This window comes from Agelaius phoeniceus, chromosome 18 (assembly GCF_051311805.1).
Source record: "Agelaius phoeniceus isolate bAgePho1 chromosome 18, bAgePho1.hap1, whole genome shotgun sequence".
NCBI lineage: Eukaryota > Metazoa > Chordata > Aves > Passeriformes > Icteridae > Agelaius > Agelaius phoeniceus.
The window spans coordinates 5,658,075-5,678,284 of record NC_135282.1 but is presented as its reverse complement, the minus strand read 5'-3'; the positions used below and the strand labels follow the sequence as shown (position 1 = coordinate 5,678,284).

Here is a 20,210-nt window from a genome sequence, read left to right as displayed (position 1 = left end):
AGCTCTCACCACAGCCAGTCAGATGCAAATGTAAAGCTGTAACACCAGCAAAAACCACTGGCATTACCAGTACTTCACTTCCTGTGTTTTTGTTTCACTTGAAAAATCATCACTGCCAGGACAAGTCTGTATTTGCTGAGTAAGCACTTCCTAGGACATGTACTGTGTAATTAAGCTGGGCTTACATCAAGTACACATTAGCACCTAAGACAGAGATATACAAAGAATCAGGTAAGATCCATCCCCCCTTACAATTAGTGCTGAAGAGTCTCACAGGAGCATGACAATAGCTCTGAGCCATAAGGTCAGTGTGAAAAGAGGAATGTACTCATGTGAATAAAGATCCAGCTGCACAAGGGGACGATCACAAATGAGCTCCCACCACCCTGGTGGGGTTCACACTCACTCCACCCCCTCCATACCCTCTGTGACACTTTTAATAGCTCCATTCCAGGTGAGCCCTTTGCCCCATGAGTGCAGCAGCCCCTTACCTTGCTTGACAGTGGAGGAGAGGCACAGCTTGCCAGCTTTGATCTGCTCTATGGCCATCTGCAGCCCCGAGGACAGAAGTTCTGCCACTTTCAGGTACAGTACAAGCTGCTCTGCATAGCTGCAAAGAAAGCAGACAGAGCAGTGTGACAGCAGCTCCGTGTCCCCAAGGACTGTGGGTACAGGAGGATGTGTGGGGTGGGAGGCAGTGACAAGCCCTGGGAGAGGAGCAGCTCTGCCAGTCCTTACCTCCACTCCCGGCTCAGGAGGCTGATCTGGTCGGCCACCACGCTCTCCTGGAGCTGGTACTCAGATGTCACCGAGCTGCCCATGTCACTGGAGCTGCCCTTGAGAGCAGCGATCTCCATCACGTAGTGCACGAAGGCCAGCGTGAAGCGCAGGCTGCGCAGGATGTCCGTGTGCTCCTGCTGTTGGAGGGATGCCAGGGGGGTTACAGGCAAAGCTGCTCCCCTGAGCTGGGCCAGCCACCCACCCCAGCTACAGGAACAACAGCTCACCCCCAGACCCCCTTGCACCTCTGCTTTGGGCCACGCTCAGCCTGGAGCCTGCACCGGTTCCTCTTGCACAGTAACAGCAGCAAACAACAGTCCCAGGCTAGAAACTTCTACACAGCTCCCTGGAGAAGCTGGTGAGGCTTACTCTAAAATTACAATCTCCCTTCCCAAGGAGCATCCCAGCTCTGTGGGATTCTTTCAGAAGTCAGCCAGGAAGGGGGAGAGACCATCTGCACCAAAAGCCCAGCTCCTGTTCCCACTACAGCAATGCCAATGTGGATTTCATGAGAGTGAAAACCTCCTACACCACAAAAAACTGCCAGTGAAGTGTCTCCCACCCTACATCCCAGCCTTCATCCCCTTGCAGCCCAGTGCAGTGAGCCTTGGGTGAGGTCCTTTGAGGAGACAGAAAGGACAACCTTCTATCTGCAACTCCTGCCCAGCTGGTGAGGGAAGTGCTCACACCAAGTGCTGTGGTCATTTCAGAGCAGTTTTTCCTCTGCTATTACAGATCAAAGGGGATTATCCCATTTCTGGGAAGCTGCATTGCTTAAGTCACTGCAACCAGTTCTGGGAAGTTAGTATTTGTGGAAAAACTGAATGCCTGTGGGTCTGCAAAGTGAATTGCTGCCTGGGTCAGATGCCAACTTCATTGTTTACTCTCTGTTGAGAAGTGGGTAACCTGGTCTTCAAAGAGTCACTGGCTCAGTTCTCTCAAAGGGGGTAAGGATGTTTCCTACATGAATTTACCAGGAAACCCCCATGCTCAAGATCTGAGAGCTGCTTTCTTTCCTTCACTGGCTCAGGCACTGGGCTGCTCAGGCAGTTTTGACTATGTGGAACATGAATCTCTCCCTCCCACCACCTTGCTACCTGGACAGTCCAGTATGGTGAGGAAGTGTTATCTCCATCTTCCTCAATTTTCTTTAAAAGCAGAGGAGGAACTTGGAGATTAAGTAATTACCAAGTCATACAAGAAGTTTGTGGCAGAGCAGGAAACTGCTGAGATCTTGCAGGTCTCAGACTCCTATCTCTAAACCACAGGCAGTCCTTCCTCTGCCTACACTCAGCTTCTGTTAACTGTGCTGGCATTTATGGCCTCATTTGCAATCACAAGTTTTCTTTAGCCATCTCTGTATTGTGCTTTCAGAGCACTGTAGAAGAAACTAAACCCCAGCCTCCAGTATGCCTTGTCTACACCTAAAGAAACTTTCACACAAGACAGAAGAACCACCCATCCAAATGCAACAGTGTTGCTCAAGATAAACAAGGGCACCTAAACAGTGAGACTTCTGTGCCCTGAAAGATGAGCAGAAAGCAGAAAACCTGCCAGGTTTGCATTCTGGCCAACTCCACAGAGCACAAAAGGGTCTTGAAATCTGCTGTAAAGGTTTTGTGACATGCAAACAGATTACTGTGCTCAGCAGAAACAACAACTGAAGCCAAATGAGTCATTACAGCCAGAGAAGCTGAGTGCTATTCCAAGATCAACTGATTCTTCCTTAGGACACTTCTCTTCAGACCAGCATCTGAAGTGGTGGCAGCTGGCAAGGACCCAAAGTTCTGTCACCTCAGCCAGGTAGGATGCTCAGTTAAACTGACTGCTATTGTGATCACATCATTGCTGGAAGCCTTTGCCCTGTGGCTTCACAGGTAATGAAGCCAACAAATGCAATCCAATGCAGAACTGACAGAAAAAATGAGCTCAACAAAATCTCAAGTAGAAGAGCAAACCCACATCCTTAAAACAATGTGTGCATATCTCTCTTGGTATCTTGGGGTTTTCAGCAACACCAGCAAGTGTCAGACACAAAGAGCCTTCTCCAGTCCCAGACAGCCCAAGGAGGTATCACAAGCAGAGCCAAAAGCGTGACTGAATCTGCCTCCCAACCTCCACTGCAAATGGGCAGCCTGACCTACATTTCAAATATATCTCAGCTATAACAGCATTTGCTCTGCCTCAGCCTGCAGGGAAGGGGAGCCTGGCAGCCTTTCAGCTCCACAATCTGGTTCAGCTCTTCTGGTGCAGAACACAGCGTCCCCCCCACCCCCCTGCAGGAACAGAAGTGTCAGGTTTACTTTGTTTGCAGATCCTTTCAGCAGAGACCATATCACTGCTGACTCCCCAGGTGCACCAGGCAGGCACCTGACACACTGAGCTACTCATGTTCTCAGTCAGCCAGTACTAATGCTGAGCCTTTGAAAAAAGGAGAGCCCCAGAGCAGGCAGGTTGGCTTCAGAGGCCCTTAATACAGAATGCATTGGATAACTGATCTTCCAAGCTGCAATTTCAGCTTTGGGGATGGGGAATTTTAACCCCAGTCATGGGCTGTTACATGGAATAAAGGGCTTGGTGCTAAATATACCCTGGGCTTTCTGAACACTTCACTGGCCTTGCTCTCTTGGAATTTGCTGTATTGTTTGCTCCACCTTTGGAAGCAAAGCATGGATTTAATAAAAGTTTTACTTTTATTCCCCTGTCCTTTTCCCCCAGGATATACCATACCCACCTCCATGAGGGTCTCTTCAGGCAGCTCTGGTGCCTCAAATGTAACAGCACCTTCCAGGTTGGCAGTGATGGGATCAGCAAAAGTGTACCGGAGACTCGAGGGGCCCTCCAGGGCCTCCCCAGCAGCTCCCACTGCCAAGTGCCTCCCACTGAAGGAGCCTCCAGAACTGAGAGAGCTGGAAGACCCCACTGTGAAGAAAAACAGACAAAGGAATTAACTGGAGGTATTAAGAGCAGGTCAGGTAACATTCCTCATGCAGAAGAGAGAATTCTGTAGGATTCAGGATCCTGGATCTGACAGGAGCCAGCAAGAGGTACTTGAGAGGAAGATGCAAGGACTCTGGATGCAGAACAACCACTCCCCAGCATAAGCTCCTCAGTGACTCAGACCAGCTGACAAGCTCAGGCAGATTTAAGAATGATGATCATGTACAGAGACAATTTAGAAGAAATTCTTTACCCTTTTTTTGGCTAAACCCTTTTTGAATCCTACCACAATATCTTGGGCTGATCTTTATCATACACTGTCATAGCCAACTTCCCCACCATGGAGCAGCACAGTTGGAACCCTGGCTCCCTGCCTTTTTGCTGTTACTGTCACTGAATGAGCACTCTGATAAGTGATGGCTCTAGAACATCCTGTATGCAAGCCAGGAGAGTTTTCCATTAAATGCCCTGCACTTTTGCTTTCCCTTCTTTATAAATAAGAGGCTGGGCAGAGAATGAGTGACCAGCTGAGTCAAGACCCTAACCCCAGGGTTCTGGAGACCCTGTAGGTATGGTGTCCATCAAACAATTCCCTCAGCATCAGCTTTTCCCCTTCTGGACCACTGAATCCACCCTAGGAGCACAAAGGAGATTTTGTCTCACAATGCATTCACCACTTCCAGAGGCTTTCCCACCCCTGGCACACTGCCACAGAGGGAAACATTCTGTCTGATGGGGGATGCCAATACCAGCTCCAACATCCTGCTAACTCTACCCAGGTGGTATTCTCCACTCTCACTGGTCCTTTGGAGGAAGATGTTTCTCTTCTAACCACAGGTTTAATTTACTGCCCTACCCTGCCTTCTAAGGGTTCAGCAATATAATAATGCACAACTGATCTGCAGACAGGCACAGCCTCTTTTCCTCCCAAAAGCTCTTTCCATGTTTGCAGCAATGCTTCAAAGCCAAGAGGATCATCAAAGACAGGCAGAGTATTTCCAGTTCTCTCAGAGACAGGAGAGGAGAGGACCTACAACATCCCATTCTGGGTGCCCTGTAATTCCAAGAGGCTGTTTGCAGAAATTGTTGGGATGATTCACAGAAAGGCTCTGCTTTAGTACTGTCCTTACTCATGGCTTGTGCAAGCACTTGGGGTGAAAAGTTTCAGCTTTCAAGTCTCCCCTTTCCACCATTAACTTTGTGTATTAACTATAACATGAGGAGTTCCTGCACAGGCCTAATAAACAAAGCTTGTCCTGCAGCATTGCTTTGGTCACCCTGACCTAACACTGTGTGTGTGCTGCAGGTTCACTTTCAACAGCCTCCTATTCCAGGCCTCCCACGTGACATCCTGACTGTGGGGCAGACCCTTGAGCACCTGAGGATCAACCTGCTAAAATCTGGTGCTTGGATCTGCTTCCAGATTGCTATTATCCCTGAAAAGCAACACAGGAGGTCTGAATCCTCTATCCAACACATTGCAATAGAAGCTGGAGGCTGTAGCCAGGACAGTAACCCCTCTGTGCTACAGGCCCCTCACACAGTTTTTAGGAGTCTTAAAGCTCACTCTCCAAATAAATGAGACAAAGAAAGAATTGTGGTTCCGATCTGCCAGGCAATCAAAGGCAAGAGTGGTTTTAGTTAGGATGGAAATGCAAGCTATACACAGGAACCAGGCCCACATGTACCCCATCCCAGTCAAGCAGTCTATTCATGGTCACATCCAAACCTTCCCTGCAGTAATTGAGGACAACAGAGTCAAGTACATTCAGATGAGGAACAGCCAAGACAAAAAACCAAACAAGCCAAATATGCAAATCAAAATGTATCCAAACATTTTCTTAAACTGAACAGAGACTCCAGCTCCCAGACACTCTATCCCAAAAGGGCCAATCCCCACAGCCTCAGCTGCTGGCTGATGAGGCCAGAGCACTGGTGCCTTCCAAGGAGTATCTGCCAAGCAGGAGAGCATCTCTCCATCTCCTACATAAGCAGCTCAGAGCAAAAGTAACACCTCAAATAGTTTTGCACAGAGAGCCCTCCTGGCCCCTTCCCAACAGTCCTTGTGCACTGAAATTGTTGGGCACAGGTAGTCACACTCATCTTTTATAGCTCATCCAAAACCCACAGGGAGAACAATCAGAACACAACACAATCTTTACATTTGTTGACCTCTCAGCAACAGTGGTTCTGTGAACAGCTGCAGCACTATTCCTGAAGCAGAGAGCAATAAAGTAAAAGTCTGCCTGTCTCTTACAGTACTGGAAAACCACTCTCTGGCACTAATGCCAGTGCAAACAGCAGCAACAACTGGGGTTGGCAGGAGCCAGCACTAGAACCTCAAAGGTGCTGGGACCAGCTGAACTCTTACAGATGGCTCTGAGCAGCCTTCTGCCATCACCAGTGCCCTGCAGCAGGGAGCACAGCACATCTCTCTGCCCCCGGGCATTCCCACTGGAACAGGCAGGTAGGTATCGGCCCTTTACCTGAAAACATCCTGGTCCTCGTGGTCTGTGGGGGGGTTGTTCCACTGGGAGGGGATCCGACAGTAAAAATCACTGGGGATGGGCTGGCAGAGCCCCCAGCCCGGGCACCAGAGTGCAGGGTCCCTCCGTAAGCACCTGAGGGAGCTGGGGAGACAGTTGAAAGGTGCAGACCGGCATTACAGGATGTCACTCAGAGCACGGTGCCCCGCCCAGCGGGCGTGTTCCTGCAGACTCTCCTGGCACACAGCGGTACCAGCACGGGCCCCAGGACAGAGCCTGGGCAGTGCCAGCCACTGCTGCAGCTGCTCTCCCTCCTCGCTGCCTGCCTGCACGCCCAGAACGCCCGCCCCTGCAGAGCCATTCACACCCGAGCCGCCGGGCACCAAGCCACCACTGCCACAGGTTATCACACTCACGAGGGGCCAGAAGAGGAAGCCCTGCCTACAAAAATCACACCAGTACCCAGCAGTTACACGGCACACACAGCCCACAGAGCAGGGCAAAGCAAACACCACTGCAGCCCTCGCACACGGCGCTTCCTGAGCCAAGAGCCACCGGCAGAGCAGCCTCCCAAAGCAGGAGGGGTGCAGGCAAACCCCAGCCCCAGGACATCCTGCCAGGTCTGCCTGGCCTCCCCACCTACCTGCAATTTCCATTGGCTTCTCATTGTTCAGGCTGTCGCTGCTGCCAGCTTCTGAGATCTGTGCCCCAAAGGCTGCCTTGAGGAGCAGGTCAGTGAGCCTGCCCGTGCTCAGAGATCTAAAAAGAGTACATACAACGTGATGCTGGAAGTCAACAGGTGCAAGGTGGCAGCTAACTTCACTTCTTTGTGCTATTCCTGCTCCACAGCCACTTACCAGTACACAGTAAACAGTCTGGAGCTGAAAAAAGCACTCTTTCAACAGAGCCTCTGAAGCACCTCTTGCTACTTGTAGAAAGCACAAAACTATCATGACTAAGCGGAGTAATGCAAGTCCTTACTATGTTAATACAACACAATTTGTTTTTGTTGAAAAGAATGAAAATTACTATCAGAGGACTCCTCCAGAACACTGGGGAAAGCTGCAGTGTGCAGAGAGGGATGTAAGAAAAACTTCACAGCAGCACCTGAGTGACCTTCTATCCTGCAGTGCTCATGACAGCCAGCACAGGGCTTTCCAACAGATCTGAAGATCTGTGCCACTGTTTGATGGAGGAGGAACATCCAGAACAGCTGCTCCTCCATGACAGGCCCCACAGAGAGCAATTGCTTGTGTGGTAACAAAGTCCTGCATCCTCACTTGCTGAAACTCTGCACACTAAACATGGTGTGAAGCTGCAGACAATCTTTAATTTAAAAAAAAAAACAGGCCATGGCCTGTCCCTTTAGAGGAAGACTTAAAATCTGCACCATAGCTGTTTGCAGTCCAAAGGGGCTAGCAGGTAACTACACAATGTTTACAGATGCCTCACTACAACTGCAGCATCAGCTGGGGTTTGAAATTTTCCCCATTGTCGTGTACTGAGGAGTGAAGCACCACTGTATGAAGCAGACTGCAGCTCACCTGCCCTTGATCTCCTCCACAGGCCTCAATCCCAGCCCAGTTTGCTGGCAGTGGAAATGACCCATCTCCTTCAGATCTGGCAAGGTCTTGTTCCGTGTCGGAGTCATCATGACCCCCTGATGGGCCAACAGGGTGAGGAGATTCTGGGAACTTGGGGTTTTGGGAAACTCAAATGGGGACACAGCCTAAGAAGAATAAAAAGAACAGAGATCTGTATGTAAAATGAAGGAGGAAGGTTCCTCTTGGTCCCCATTTGTTTATCAAAATTAAACTGTTTAACAACCTGCCTGAAATAAGGATAGATATCCCACCCTGAACAATTACTTGTCTCTAATCCCAGAAAGGCTAAAACGAAAGGACAACAAACTGCTGAGAATTTTGCAAGCAGAGGAAATGCTGCCACAGTGCCTGCTCCCCAGGAGGACAGGGCTGTCACTGCTGGGGATTCCTGCTGGACACACACTTGTGTCACAGCTGGGTCACCGTGTCCCCACCAGCCAGTCACTCTGGCCATTGGGGCAGCTCCTTCCCCTGCCTGCTCCCAAGCCCAGGCTCTGCTGAGCTGCTGAGTGCTGCTGCCCAAGGGAAGTAGGACACCACCCCATTTCACACCGATCACGGCACAGCCCTCACAAGTGCTGATAAATCCAGGTCAGAGTTATCTGCTCCTGCAGCAGCTCATCCCCAGATCACCCAGAAGATCAAGCTGTGAGAGGCTCAGAAGCAGACTCCTGGGCACACCTTTGTAGGGGAGCCCATGATTGTTGGCAAAGGGCTCCTCTGCATGAACTCGGAGAGCTTGGGTGAGGATCGGAGCTGCCGGCAGTGCTGCAAGCCATGGATCTGCAGAGGCTGGCTGACTGGGGTGTGACCAAAGTGAGCAACAAGAGGGTCAGAGTGCTGCTTGGTTATCTTCTGCCTGCAGGAATGCAAATCTGACAGGTTGGGAGCGCTGTGGAGCCGGGAGCCCATCCCTCGAGGAGACTGTTCAGGTGCCAAGGAACCTGGAGGGCACAGAGTGACAAAGCACATCACTGCCTGCTCCTAACACAGACACAGCCTGGTCCCAGGATCTACAGCTCAAACAGCTGCAGATCAAAACCTTCTATGGCTAAGCATGGTACTGAGCAGAGCCACAGCACTGCCAGGCCTGGTCATTTTTGAGTCTGTGGGAGGATGAGATATGAACAACAGGGAAATGAAAGTGCAGCTTCTTTCTTTCATTGCCACCCATTCAGAGACACAAACCCTGACTGTCAGAGCTCAGCAGCAAGGAAACTACACACCAAGCAGGCCTCTTGGCAGAGGAGGTGTTAGAGGTTTTGAGATGTTTTTCCTCCACTCAATCCATTGGCTTCCAAGTCCCAAATTTGAGTTTTTGCAACACTGGGCCTGTCAGCACTGGAAGATGCTGGCTGAGAGGATGTGAATAGAACAACCCCAACTCCCACCAGCACACAGAGACCAGGCTGGCCAAACATCCAGAGAAGCTGCTGAAGCACCAAGTACAACCTAGAATGCCCTGAGATACAGTTCTGGCTTTATCCATGGGAATAATGAAGGAAGGCAAGGACCAACGCACCAGCAGCAGGAACTCGGCTTCTCACTTCTGCTCCAAGGGAAGATGGGATAACAGTCTGGCTGGGCTGCTCTGGGATTGTTCCAACTGTGGGTGAATTAAATGAAAAAGAAGTTAATTCAGTATTAAGTTTTTATAGGCAAGAACAGCACTATGCACCACCTGTTTATAGAAAGATGCCAGTTATCTCTTCCATCTTCTGAACCCTAGCTGTGTGGTGAAAAGATCATCAACTCCTGTAAAAGGAGGTAAAAAAACTCTGCCTGGTATTAGTTTAGCAAGTTTTAGTCTGACTTTGCAGTTCAGAGGAATAGAATATGAATATTCTGTATTTCCCCATAAGCAAAGACTAATAAATACAGGATCAAAGACACCAGATATAGAACAGCTCATTATATCAACCTGTTCTTTTACAGAAAACAGAAAATTGCATCCATTGCACATTGGGGTTTCTCTTGTCCCTTTCCACTGGAATTGCCTGTTAGCATCTAGATCAGGCTAACAGATATTCAGCCAAAACTTTTCAGTCTGGAAGTTCAAGCCCTTTCCATGCTGGTCAGAAGTTTGCTTTGACAATAATTGGCTTTTATTTGTTCTCAACCCAACCCAAGCCAGGAAAAACATACTTTGCACTTACAGATGCCCTCTTCTGAGGGCAGCAAAATGTTTGATGCAGGCACCAAAGCAAAGCTTGCCTCTCCTGGGGCTAACAGGTCTTTTTCTCTCCATTTTACTGAGGTCAGAACACTTGTGTGTGGAGAAGAACCACAGGGGAACACAACAATCTGAACTCTCCACTACCTGGCAGCTACAGATGGTGAAAACCCCCCTCTTTACAGGAAAGAGGCAAATGATTTTATTAGGACAGCAACGTGCCAGCTGCCATCTTACCTTGTGGTGATGGCATAAACGGCTTGGCACCACCAAAGGAGAGCTTCTTAGTGCTGGGCATGGATCCATGCTCTCCAGGATAAGGAGGGGAAGCACCAGTTTTGGGAAAACCAAGAGGACTTGTACTGCTGGACCTCCGGACCGTGCCAGACCTTAGGGGAAACAAGAGCAGCACAGGAGTCACTCCAGAGGAAGGAGAACAGCATCACACAACACACACAGTCACTCCCACAGAAGCAGAGCTTCATGACTGTTTATACTGGATCAAAATCCCACTGTTCTAGGACTACACCAAAACAGACTAAGGTGATAATCCTCGTTCAAAAGAGTTTCAATTCAAATAAATGAAAAGAACAATCCAGGTTAGCTTAGCTGTAAACAGGACAGTCATTTTTCAGAGATATTTCAGATGCTTGCAGGTATCTACATCAATCCTGAACAAGCCAGTTTCCTATCTTGCCATGTCCAAGATGTTGGTTGTAGGCAGTGTCTCCAGAATGCCCTGAGAGGGCTTTATTCCAGTGCCTCCTGTGCTGAGCCACTTGCCCTTCAGTCAGAGCAGCCTTTAGGCAGAAAGCTCTGTGCTCAATGTGAGGTAAAGTGTGCCAAGGCACTGCTCTGCAGCAGAGTTTGGACTCCAGGCAGGAGCTACAGAGCAAAACACAACAGTGTGTGGCTGTCAGATCTGAAACACTTCACAGCTACCCAAGGAATTTGGGATTTTGGGCTGGACAGTCAGAATTGCCTGTCTAAACACCTTCAACTCCTTGTAAAGGCTCAACTTAGGGAGTTAAAATTAATTTGTAAAGCCCACACATGCAGGAACCTTGAGTATTAGCCAGTGCTAAAATGAAACAGAAGAGGAAACTAGTGGGAAAGTGAGTACATCCACAACAATCAGTCTGGAGAGAGACAGGATTACTGCATATCAATTAATTATTTCTCAATATGTTAATCTTTCCACCATTATTAAGAACACACAACCTAAATTGCAATGCCATTCTGCCTCTGCAGGCTCCTTCACCAAGATTCCCACTACACTCCTCTATATGAGAACACAGTCTTTTCATCAAGCCCTTAATTCTATTCTCAATTTTGAAACATGTTTTCTTTTGTTACAAGAACATTAGTCTCAACCAGTAGGTGGTTTTCTGGACAGGAATCAATGACTGCTGAAAAAAACCCCTCCTTGCTTGAGCCACTGAAAGATGCTGTCACTAAGGTACCCTGCCTCCTCTGCCAGGGATGCTGCATTTAACTGCCCTCATGTATCTGAACAGAAGGAACAAAGGATGTGGGTTTCAGCAGTGCCAGGACTGGCAGAATCATCCTGATGAACTGTCAAGTTAATCTACTCAATAACACTTCTGGGTGTATATTTCACTTTATGCCACATTTCAGAAAATAAATACACTTACAAAATAAATCTGTTTAAGTAGTTGAGATAGCTGAGTAGTTGATCTGCCAACCCCCCTGCCCCTATTCAATGTGTTACCCCATTCTGCACCCAAGTAAATCCATGCTATAATCATATGCTTGGAAAAAAGGAAATACTTGAAAATTTTAACCTAAAAATCACTTCTCTTCAGGTTGCTCCAGATTCAGAGGCTAATGTTCATCAAGCGCCTGGCCCTGAAGCAAAATGAATTTCCAAAGAGAAAGGTGAGAAGACACCTAGATATTCAGTGGCAGAAAGCATTACCCTGCCATGTTTTTAATTCTCCAGACCATGAGCCATGCAGAAAGCTGAATTTCATCTATCAGGAGCTTGCAGAAGAAAACCACCAGATGACTGCTGCAGCTGGAAGATGTGGAATGTCAAATGCCACCCTGTGAGACCCAGGTAAGCCAGCAGAGGAGCAGGACAGGTGATGTGGCCAGAGGCACACACACCTAACTAGCACCTCAGCAAGCCACCCATCTGTGCACAACCACAGCAGTCACACGGGCACACAGCAGCCAGCCAGGTGACAGGGGGACATTTCTCAGCCACCAGAGTGCACGTCAAGGCTTGCAATCAAATGACTCAGCAAACACGACTCAGCACTCGGCACCAATGGCCTGTTTGATCCACCTGATGGAAAAGTGGAATCACAAAATGCCTGGTGGAGTTTTCTCCTGCCATTCCTGAAGGGTGTCTCCTGAACCTGCTGATTAGAGGAAGTGATGGCCAGAGATAAGTATGGCTTCCTGGGGCAGAAAAACATGACGCCAGAGATGCTGAGAAGATGCTAAAAGCAGCCTGTGAGTCACCCTGATGGGGCCCATTCCTCGAGTTCCTGTGCAGGGACATGCCACCCTCAGCATTACACAGAGCTGACTAAAAGGAGCAAAACATGGCAGTTTGCTCCCTGGCTGCAGCTGTGGGCTGTGAGGCTCAGCTCAGCAGCTCTGGGTTGGCACAGCACAGAGCTCTCTCTTTATACCTCACAGGGATAACCAGGACTCTTGTAAGGTCCAAAACCAACAGCATCCACAAGTTTTGCTGTCAAAAACATAAGGCATGTAGGAAACAGTACCACAAAACCTGCCACACACTTAAAAAACTTAACATAAAGCAGTATTAAAGTTACAGTGGCACAGACCAAGCCTTCTGCTAACCCCTATCCTTGATCAGTATCAGCATATTGTGTCTCTGCTTCTGGGTCCACTTCAAATAAGCCTCATCCTGAATTAGGCTGGCTGAAGCCCAAACTTAGGCTGATGTAGGTATTACCCTACTTTCGAAATCTAAACTTTAACTAATCCAGACACCAACACAACTCATCCTAGAGAGGACATGACACCTCCTAGACACTTCTATTTGAGTGCCCCTGTTGCACAAGCTCCTTAAGATCCTGTGTTGCTCTCTTTCCCACCAGTCCATGACCTGGGCTGCTGCTGCCAGCCAACAATCACATGTGAGAAGAGAAAGAAGCCCTGCATGTCTTGGATGTACCAGGCATTACCTCTGCACTCAGGTCAGCTGTCTGCTGCAGACTTGGCATCAGGGTCTTCCTGACAGCCTTAAGAAAACATGCTCTGCCTCACAGGCTTAAATTGCTCATGATTTACTCAGTCCTGGCTGCATAACCACATTAAAATGCAACTCGTGCACAACACATCATCTATGGCATGACTGGCTACAGGAACCAATTAAGGTAAAGTCAGGTAGGTTCTGTAGCCCCATCCATTTCAGTTGTTTATCTCAAATTTTCCTTTTATAAAGGCATCTGCCAGATGGATGGTTCTCTCTGCCTGGACATTTGGATGCCCAATCCATAGCTGGCATGGGAAAAGCTGTCAGACTCAAGGGGGCTCAGCCTTCACTCTGAGCTGACAGGAGCTTTCTCACATAAAAGCACACAGGCAAAATTGACAGTGCTAACAAATAAATCTCAACACCACAACAAAAACACCCCAAAAACATCCCAAAACCACCCCAAAACACACCCCTACAGCGAGGAACATTTGAAGGAGCTGGGGCTGTTTAGCCTGGAGAAGAGGTGGCTTAGAGGTGACTCTACACCTTCCTGAAGGGAGGCTGCAAACAGCTGGGGTCGGTCTCTGACAAAACCAGAGGACACAGTCTCAAGCTACATCAGGGAAGGTACAGGTTGGATATTAGGAAGAAATTTTTCAGCTAAAGAATAATAAAGTACTGGAATGCTCTTCCCAGGGAGGTGGTAGAATCACCACTAAAAAAAGACTGGACATGGCACTTGGTGCTACAGTTGAGGTGTTAGGGCATAGGTTGGATGTGATGATCTTAGAGGTCTCTTCCAACCTCATTATTCTGTGATTCTGTGAGGGGGAGAGCCCAACCCACAGGTAAATTTACAGAGGTACAGAAAGCACAGTGCAAAGCAGTTTGTTTCCAGAGCCCCTGGTCCCAGCCCCAGCACTTACCGGGGAGAGGAGTAAGGATTGGGAGACTGCAGGTTCTGCTCGATCCGCCGGTAGTTGTGGATCTGTGTGGGGACTGGGATGGGCACGGAGTGGCCGTACTTGCTGCTGGAAAACTGCCCTGGCCGCCTGTGGGAAGGAGACACACAGAGACAACCTCCTGTAAGGGCTGGGCCTTCTTCCACCAGCTAATTGGAGATTTTATCTTCATGAAGCAACTGCACGCAGGGAGCGTCCCCTGGGCTGCTCTGGGGCTGTGGGTTTGCAGCAGGAGGTGGTTCAAAGTCATATCAAAGGGAAATGGCACCACACATCTCCTGAAAACAGGCACCTTTCCTCCAGCACCATTCCCACCCACAGCCTGATGTTCAAACCTCACCCAAGCACACCACTCCCTCCAGGAAAACCAGAGCCCTGCTATTTCAGGCCATGGCTGGCCCAGTTTCCAACAGCTCAGATCCACAGCCAAGCAGACAGAGCTGAGCAGGGGCTAAACATCCCTGGCTCACAAAGGACACCAGCACAGCCTTTGCTGACAAGAGCTGCTTGTGACTGACTCAGGCACAGGCAGTGCTGCAGCCACGGCATCCCCGTGGAAGCCTCACACCACGAAGGGAATGCAGTGCTGCAGACCAGAATATTGGCAAGTTAACTGCAGGGTGGAGAAGGCAACTCAGGAGAAAATAAATCTGAAAAATAAATCTGATACCAGGAGCTGGTATCTCTCTATACCCATCAAGGACAAGATAGAATACCACACACACAAAATGGGACAAGTCCATTCAGCAAATTTCAGGCTCCTTCCATCCAAGCAGGTTAATTGGCTCATGTCTGATACCTGTTCCCCCAGGTTACTCTTGGCCTATCCACCAGGCTACACACAAACCATGCTGTACAAAACCCATGCAAATACCACATTTAACTAAGCAGCTGCCTAAAGTCTTTTCCCAAAGGCCCCAGAATTCTCGGATTAATTGCCATGGCAAAGCTATTTACAACTGCCAACACCAATTGCAGGGATGTTGAACAATTACAGGAAGATCCTATTGGTAATGAAGGCTTCTGCAGTCTCCCTTGTTGTCAAGCAAGGAACACACCTGGGTCTGCCCCTGGCAAGATGGAAGCATCACTCCTTGGGGTCTAGCACTTGGAATGGAAATATTTTACATGACATGAAAGGATATACTTAATTTAGCAAGAACACACATGTATTCAGGGGAAGAAAGAAGAGTTTGTGACTTATTTGGTAGTTCAAAGCACACCATTACCAGAATTTCTGTTTTGAGGAAGGTCATAGCATTCTGTGGTTTATGGTGACAGCACTGAACAAAGGTGAGCTGCAGTAAAGTGTCTGCAGATCTCCACACAGTGCATGTGAAGACACTTCTCCATCACAGGAGAACCAAATAACTGGAAGAGATCTTTCATCAAGGCTGAATGATCAAATAATTCTGATCTTTTCATTCCACTCTCAACTTTTTTAAGTTCCATATATTCTTCCTTGTGTGCACTTATTTCTTCCACCAAGAAAAGAGATTCTTAATTTCCTATTTGTCTCCAAAAGGCAGCATGCATGCCTTGATTCTTCACTGACACACACCAAAAAAAAGGCATTCAAGCTTTCCAGCAGCTCAGCAAAAAGGTGAGGCTTTGATGTGTCTGCTTTCCATGAGTATAAAACATGGTATTGTGACACACATAAACAAAACAAAGCTTTAGCAAGAAATCTGAAGGTTCACGTGAAACCTTGTGCTCACTTTGAACATACATTTCAAATGCTATCTTTTCTATCTGATCAAAATTCTTTATCAGAAAATAAATTCTTGGGTGAAAGGATTCTCCCTCTCCCCAAGAGTTCTATCAAATCCTTATTTCCTTCACATGGTGCAAGTTGTAAAGGAAATGATCCAAATGAGGTGACACACACTAAACCTGCTAAATGGCCTCAAGCCCTAAAGAATGCAATTGACCATAAACCTGCAAAGTCCAAGAGATAAAGCTGGGACAGGGAGTTTAACTACTTGGCAGTAATTAAAAGCTCTTTGAAAACAGTATTAAATCTAGTGCTGTGGGGTACATCCAAGGAATTATCTTTCATTAGACTTACTAAGCATCTTCAAGGAAATGTTAAAAAAAAAGAATTAAAAAAAAAAGGATCAAATATTGGCATGTTTTTATTCTGTCCAGTTCCTAATCTCTTAATTAAGAACAAGGAGAACTGTCAGTGTACCATGACATCCTGTGGAAAACCCACTGCTGGCCACTCTGACACAGCCCTTGCTTTCTGTCCCAGATGGAGTGCAGCCAGCACTGCCTGCTAGCCTGGAGCCACACATGGAAGGGAGAATGCTGCTTCCAAGTGAGCAGGCAGAGGGAAAACCAGGAGCCCTCTGCACCAGTGGAGCCAAGTGCTGAACCAACAGGTCTGGTGCCATCTGCAGGGAAGGGCACTGAAAGCCAGTGAGGGCACAGCTGGGTGGCACCAGCTCTGAGCACTTCCAGGGGACAGAGCAAGGAGCAAGCTCTGTCCTCTGGACTCAGAGTGACTGCTCCAGTCTTTCATTACTGATGCCTTACCCCCATCCCAAAGAGCACAGAAATGAGCTTTTCAGTGTTACTTCAAGGCAGACACAAAAGTGGGAAGTAGCACTAGAGGGTTTGGCATCTGCTCCACAGAAGCTGCTGGGAAGGAGCAGGAAAGACAGTGAGAGTGGAAACATGTTTAGATCAAAGCCTCTGGCACTGACTGACCACCCTGGGATCCACTAGAAAATGATGAGGCCAGTTTGGTGAACAGTGAGAATTGGGCAGCATTTGTGGTCAACTTCCCTGAATTTCTCCTCACTGCTGCCCAGAAGCAAGGCCAAATCCTTTAATAGAGACTGATCTCCAGAATGCAAAGGAATCAGTTAAGGAATAAGCTGTTAAAAAGCTTAGCAGGCCATGGCATAAGAAGCCTCATGCAATTAAACTCCACACTGTGGTACACGCTTGCCAATTAATCTGATCACGTCAGCCAGGCTCTGAGCTATATTATTCTCTGTTAAATTTGTATGCTTTGAGGCTATGTTTTGTCATTTTCTGGGCTCTGTTCATGACAAATGTGTTCAACACACAGCCTGGGACTATATTTTCTTCTTAAAAAAGATTTTAGGGTCATCCATCTCCCAGTGTGAAATCCCCTTAAACCATCCTCCCCCGACAGGTGCCATATTGAGAGAACAGAAGATGAAAGCTGTCCTGCTTCCCCAGCAGGCAAGAACAAGATGGGAATAAACAGGAGCAGTTCCCTGCAAGCTAAGCCCATACTCTAAAGCTTCAGGGCCCCGAGTCAAGGGGATCACCTTCCAAAGACCATTAACACCTTCAGAACACAAAAGTGTCTGGCCCCTCTGGGCAGCTGGTACTGTGGGCAGCTGTCACCTACAACACTTCCAAAGGCCAAAACTGAGTTTAGAGCAACTGCTGTAGTTGGAATGAAACCCATGACCATGCCTGTTTGCACATGCTCCTCCTACTCCTGCATCTCCCATTAGTAAGTAAGGTCCAGTATTACTTTCTAGAGCCACAGCACAAGGAGCTTTTCAACAAACCACAAACAACTAAGCAGGTCCTCATCTTTCCTTCAACAGCAAGGGGAGATGAGCAACACTCCCTCACACTTGTCCAGTAAATTAGAATTAGAAACAAGGGTCTTTAGGTGGAATTCTCCCCACCTCTGAGGGCTGGGCACTGGGGGAACATGCCAGCAGAGAACATTTACCTTCTGCTGAGAACAATCCCTGCCCCTCAGGGAACAGAGTTAATTCCAGCTCTCCTGTGTTCTCTCCTAGCTCCTCCTGAGAGCCAGAAGAGGGAGAGACAGGCTCAGTAGTTGGGACTGATCAGTGCCCAAGGCTGGGGAGTTTCTCCTGGGTGTTTCTTGTTACTCATTAATTAAGAGGAGAGATGTGGATCTTGCCCAGCACACCAACAGCACTAAAATCCCCCCTGGAAGTCAATGGGAGTTGGATTATTCAGTGTTGCACAGACACCACCGAAAGTTTTTCTTACCCCGATGGGCTTGGAGAACTGCTGTATGGGGGTGATGGAGATGGTGTCCTCCCCTGGCTTTCCAAGCCTGCTGAAGTCACCAGGGAGCTCCTGAGGAAAACAGAAAGAACTCAGCTGTCAGAGCCTGGGAACCAGCCCTGTTTCCCTGCTACAAAGCACAGCAGCAGAGCTGTGTCTGCCCAGCACCTCTTCAGTGGGAGCTCTGGGCACTGTCACCCTGCTCCCACCACAACTGAAAATGGCCAGAACCAGGCAGGTGACAGACATCCCTGAAAAAAAGGCTGATAACTCAGGAAGATCTTCCCTCCCATCCACCAGAACCCCACAGTCCCAAACACCCAGCAGGCTCCAGTGGCTGCACAATTTCAGGTGCCTTGGTGATCTTACCCACTGTACATCAGACTGTCCTGGATTGGTTTCCCTCCTGCAGCCTCAGCAGCTAAATCACCTGAGGAACACGGAAGTGCAGAAAGAGATTAATTAAAGATAATTTTCTTAAAAACCTTTATACATTCATAGCAATTGAGATTTTGTGTAGAATTTCCTGCTCCTCCAAGCCCTGCTGAGCTGTTCCTGAAGTCAGTGTTTTGCAAACCACACGTGGGCTGAAGCTGAAGTTCATGGTGGATGCTGCTAACCCTTACACCCTGAAGTTCTGGCAAGTTTAGGCTAAAAGCAAGTCCTCTTGAAGGGGGCTTGACAATCATTTGAGGCAACAGGTCCGTGTCCACTTGGTGCAAGTCACTGGCTGCTGTGTAAAAGTGGTACCAGATCCTCACAGAGCTTTGGAACATCCCTGTCCTCCCTGGCAAAAATCCAGGGCAGCCAGATGAGCTGGCAGCTGGATCCACAACAAACATCTGAACACTGGGAACATGACCAGCACCAGGCAAGTGTGTACTGGTCCCACCACTGATTCCAGGGAAAACACAAGCTCCTCCTTAATACAAGGATTGCAAAGATCTTCCAGAGATTACCCCTCCAAATTCCTGTTTTAATACAATGGTGCAACTGTGAAAGGAGGAATCTCAGCATTTATCACCAAGTTCCAACTCAGCAAAGCATCACACACATGGGCAAGGTTGAACAATGTCCTCCTGCTGGTTAAATAAGGATTTGTGCATGGACATACTTAGGCATGTGGCTGAACTGTGGCCTGGTTCTATGTACATCTGTATTTGCAAGCAAGTCCTATCAAAGTATAAACACGTAAAGGTCATAAAATGAAATTTAGAGCACTTGAAGAAAAAACAACATATTTTAGTTTTTCTCAGGGATTTTTGTAAAATCCAGCTTGCTGGCTGAAATCCTGTCTTGGACTGCGATGCTGAGTGAAAATGAAGACAGGATAACAAGGTAAAAGCTTCTGTGAGAGAGACTTTTCCCTGTGAGCCTATTTATCTTCTTTTCCAGTTGGATTTCCAGGTTCAATCTCTTATTGAGGTCCTCAAGTAATCTTTTCTCTCAAATCCTGCCTTTAAAGGTAATTACAAAACATCCCATGAAACTAGCCAGTGAGCCAGATGTCTCTGCCAGCTTGAAAACAAAACCACTGCTACTAATCAGTCCAAACAGACAAGTTTAACCACTCCTTCAACTTTTCAATATTTATCCTTAACATCCACATCCCCCTCTCCTCAGAACATCTGCATTTTCAGAAACCACCTTACTTGAGAATTGTGCAGGGACCATGACAAAGTCATCAGTGTCACAGGAGGAATTCTTGCTGCTGCTCCCTGCAGAGTCCTTGGATCCGTGCAGGAACCCGGGCGAGTCCTGGGTGGGAGATGCCAGTGCCTTCTCCTGCAGCTGCTGCTGCATCTCTCCAAGGGACTGCTAATTCAAGGAGAAAACAAACACTGCCTTCAGCACAGCTACTTCATCATTCTGCTCCATCCCTTAAACTGAGCTGGACAAGGCTACAAACAACACTTTGCTGATAAACCAGGGCTGATGGTTTGCCAGAAGCAGCTGTTCAGATTGCTGAAAAGGAACAGCCTTTCATGTCCCTGTCAGAACAGTGCACCTTTTGTTACACAAAACATACTTCCA

At 48.1% G+C, this 20,210-nt stretch overlaps 1 protein-coding gene across 3 annotated transcripts in view; it reads right to left on the bottom strand.

Moving 5' to 3' along the window:
- ULK1 (unc-51 like autophagy activating kinase 1) overlaps positions 1-20,210 on the bottom strand; it is a 75,823-nt gene that overhangs the window by 6,012 nt on the left and 49,601 nt on the right. Inside the window, exons 14-26 of one of the 3 annotated variants that reach the window (XM_077187581.1) lie at positions 19,829-19,991; positions 18,546-18,606; positions 18,159-18,248; positions 14,109-14,234; positions 10,221-10,372; positions 9,333-9,416; positions 8,492-8,754; positions 7,751-7,935; positions 6,850-6,965; positions 6,207-6,350; positions 3,515-3,702; positions 739-917; positions 492-610 (exon numbers count right to left, since the gene is read on the bottom strand). In XM_077187581.1, coding sequence (XP_077043696.1) covers positions 492-610; positions 739-917; positions 3,515-3,702; positions 6,207-6,350; positions 6,850-6,965; positions 7,751-7,935; positions 8,492-8,754; positions 9,333-9,416; positions 10,221-10,372; positions 14,109-14,234; positions 18,159-18,248; positions 18,546-18,606; positions 19,829-19,991 — 1,870 coding nt within the window. Of the gene's footprint in view, positions 1-491; positions 611-738; positions 918-3,514; positions 3,703-6,206; positions 6,351-6,849; positions 6,966-7,750; positions 7,936-8,491; positions 8,755-9,332; positions 9,417-10,220; positions 10,373-14,108; positions 14,235-18,158; positions 18,249-18,545; positions 18,607-19,828; positions 19,995-20,210 lie in introns of all 3 variants that reach the window. The other 2 variants (XM_054646068.2, XM_077187582.1) reach the window with 2 other exon arrangements.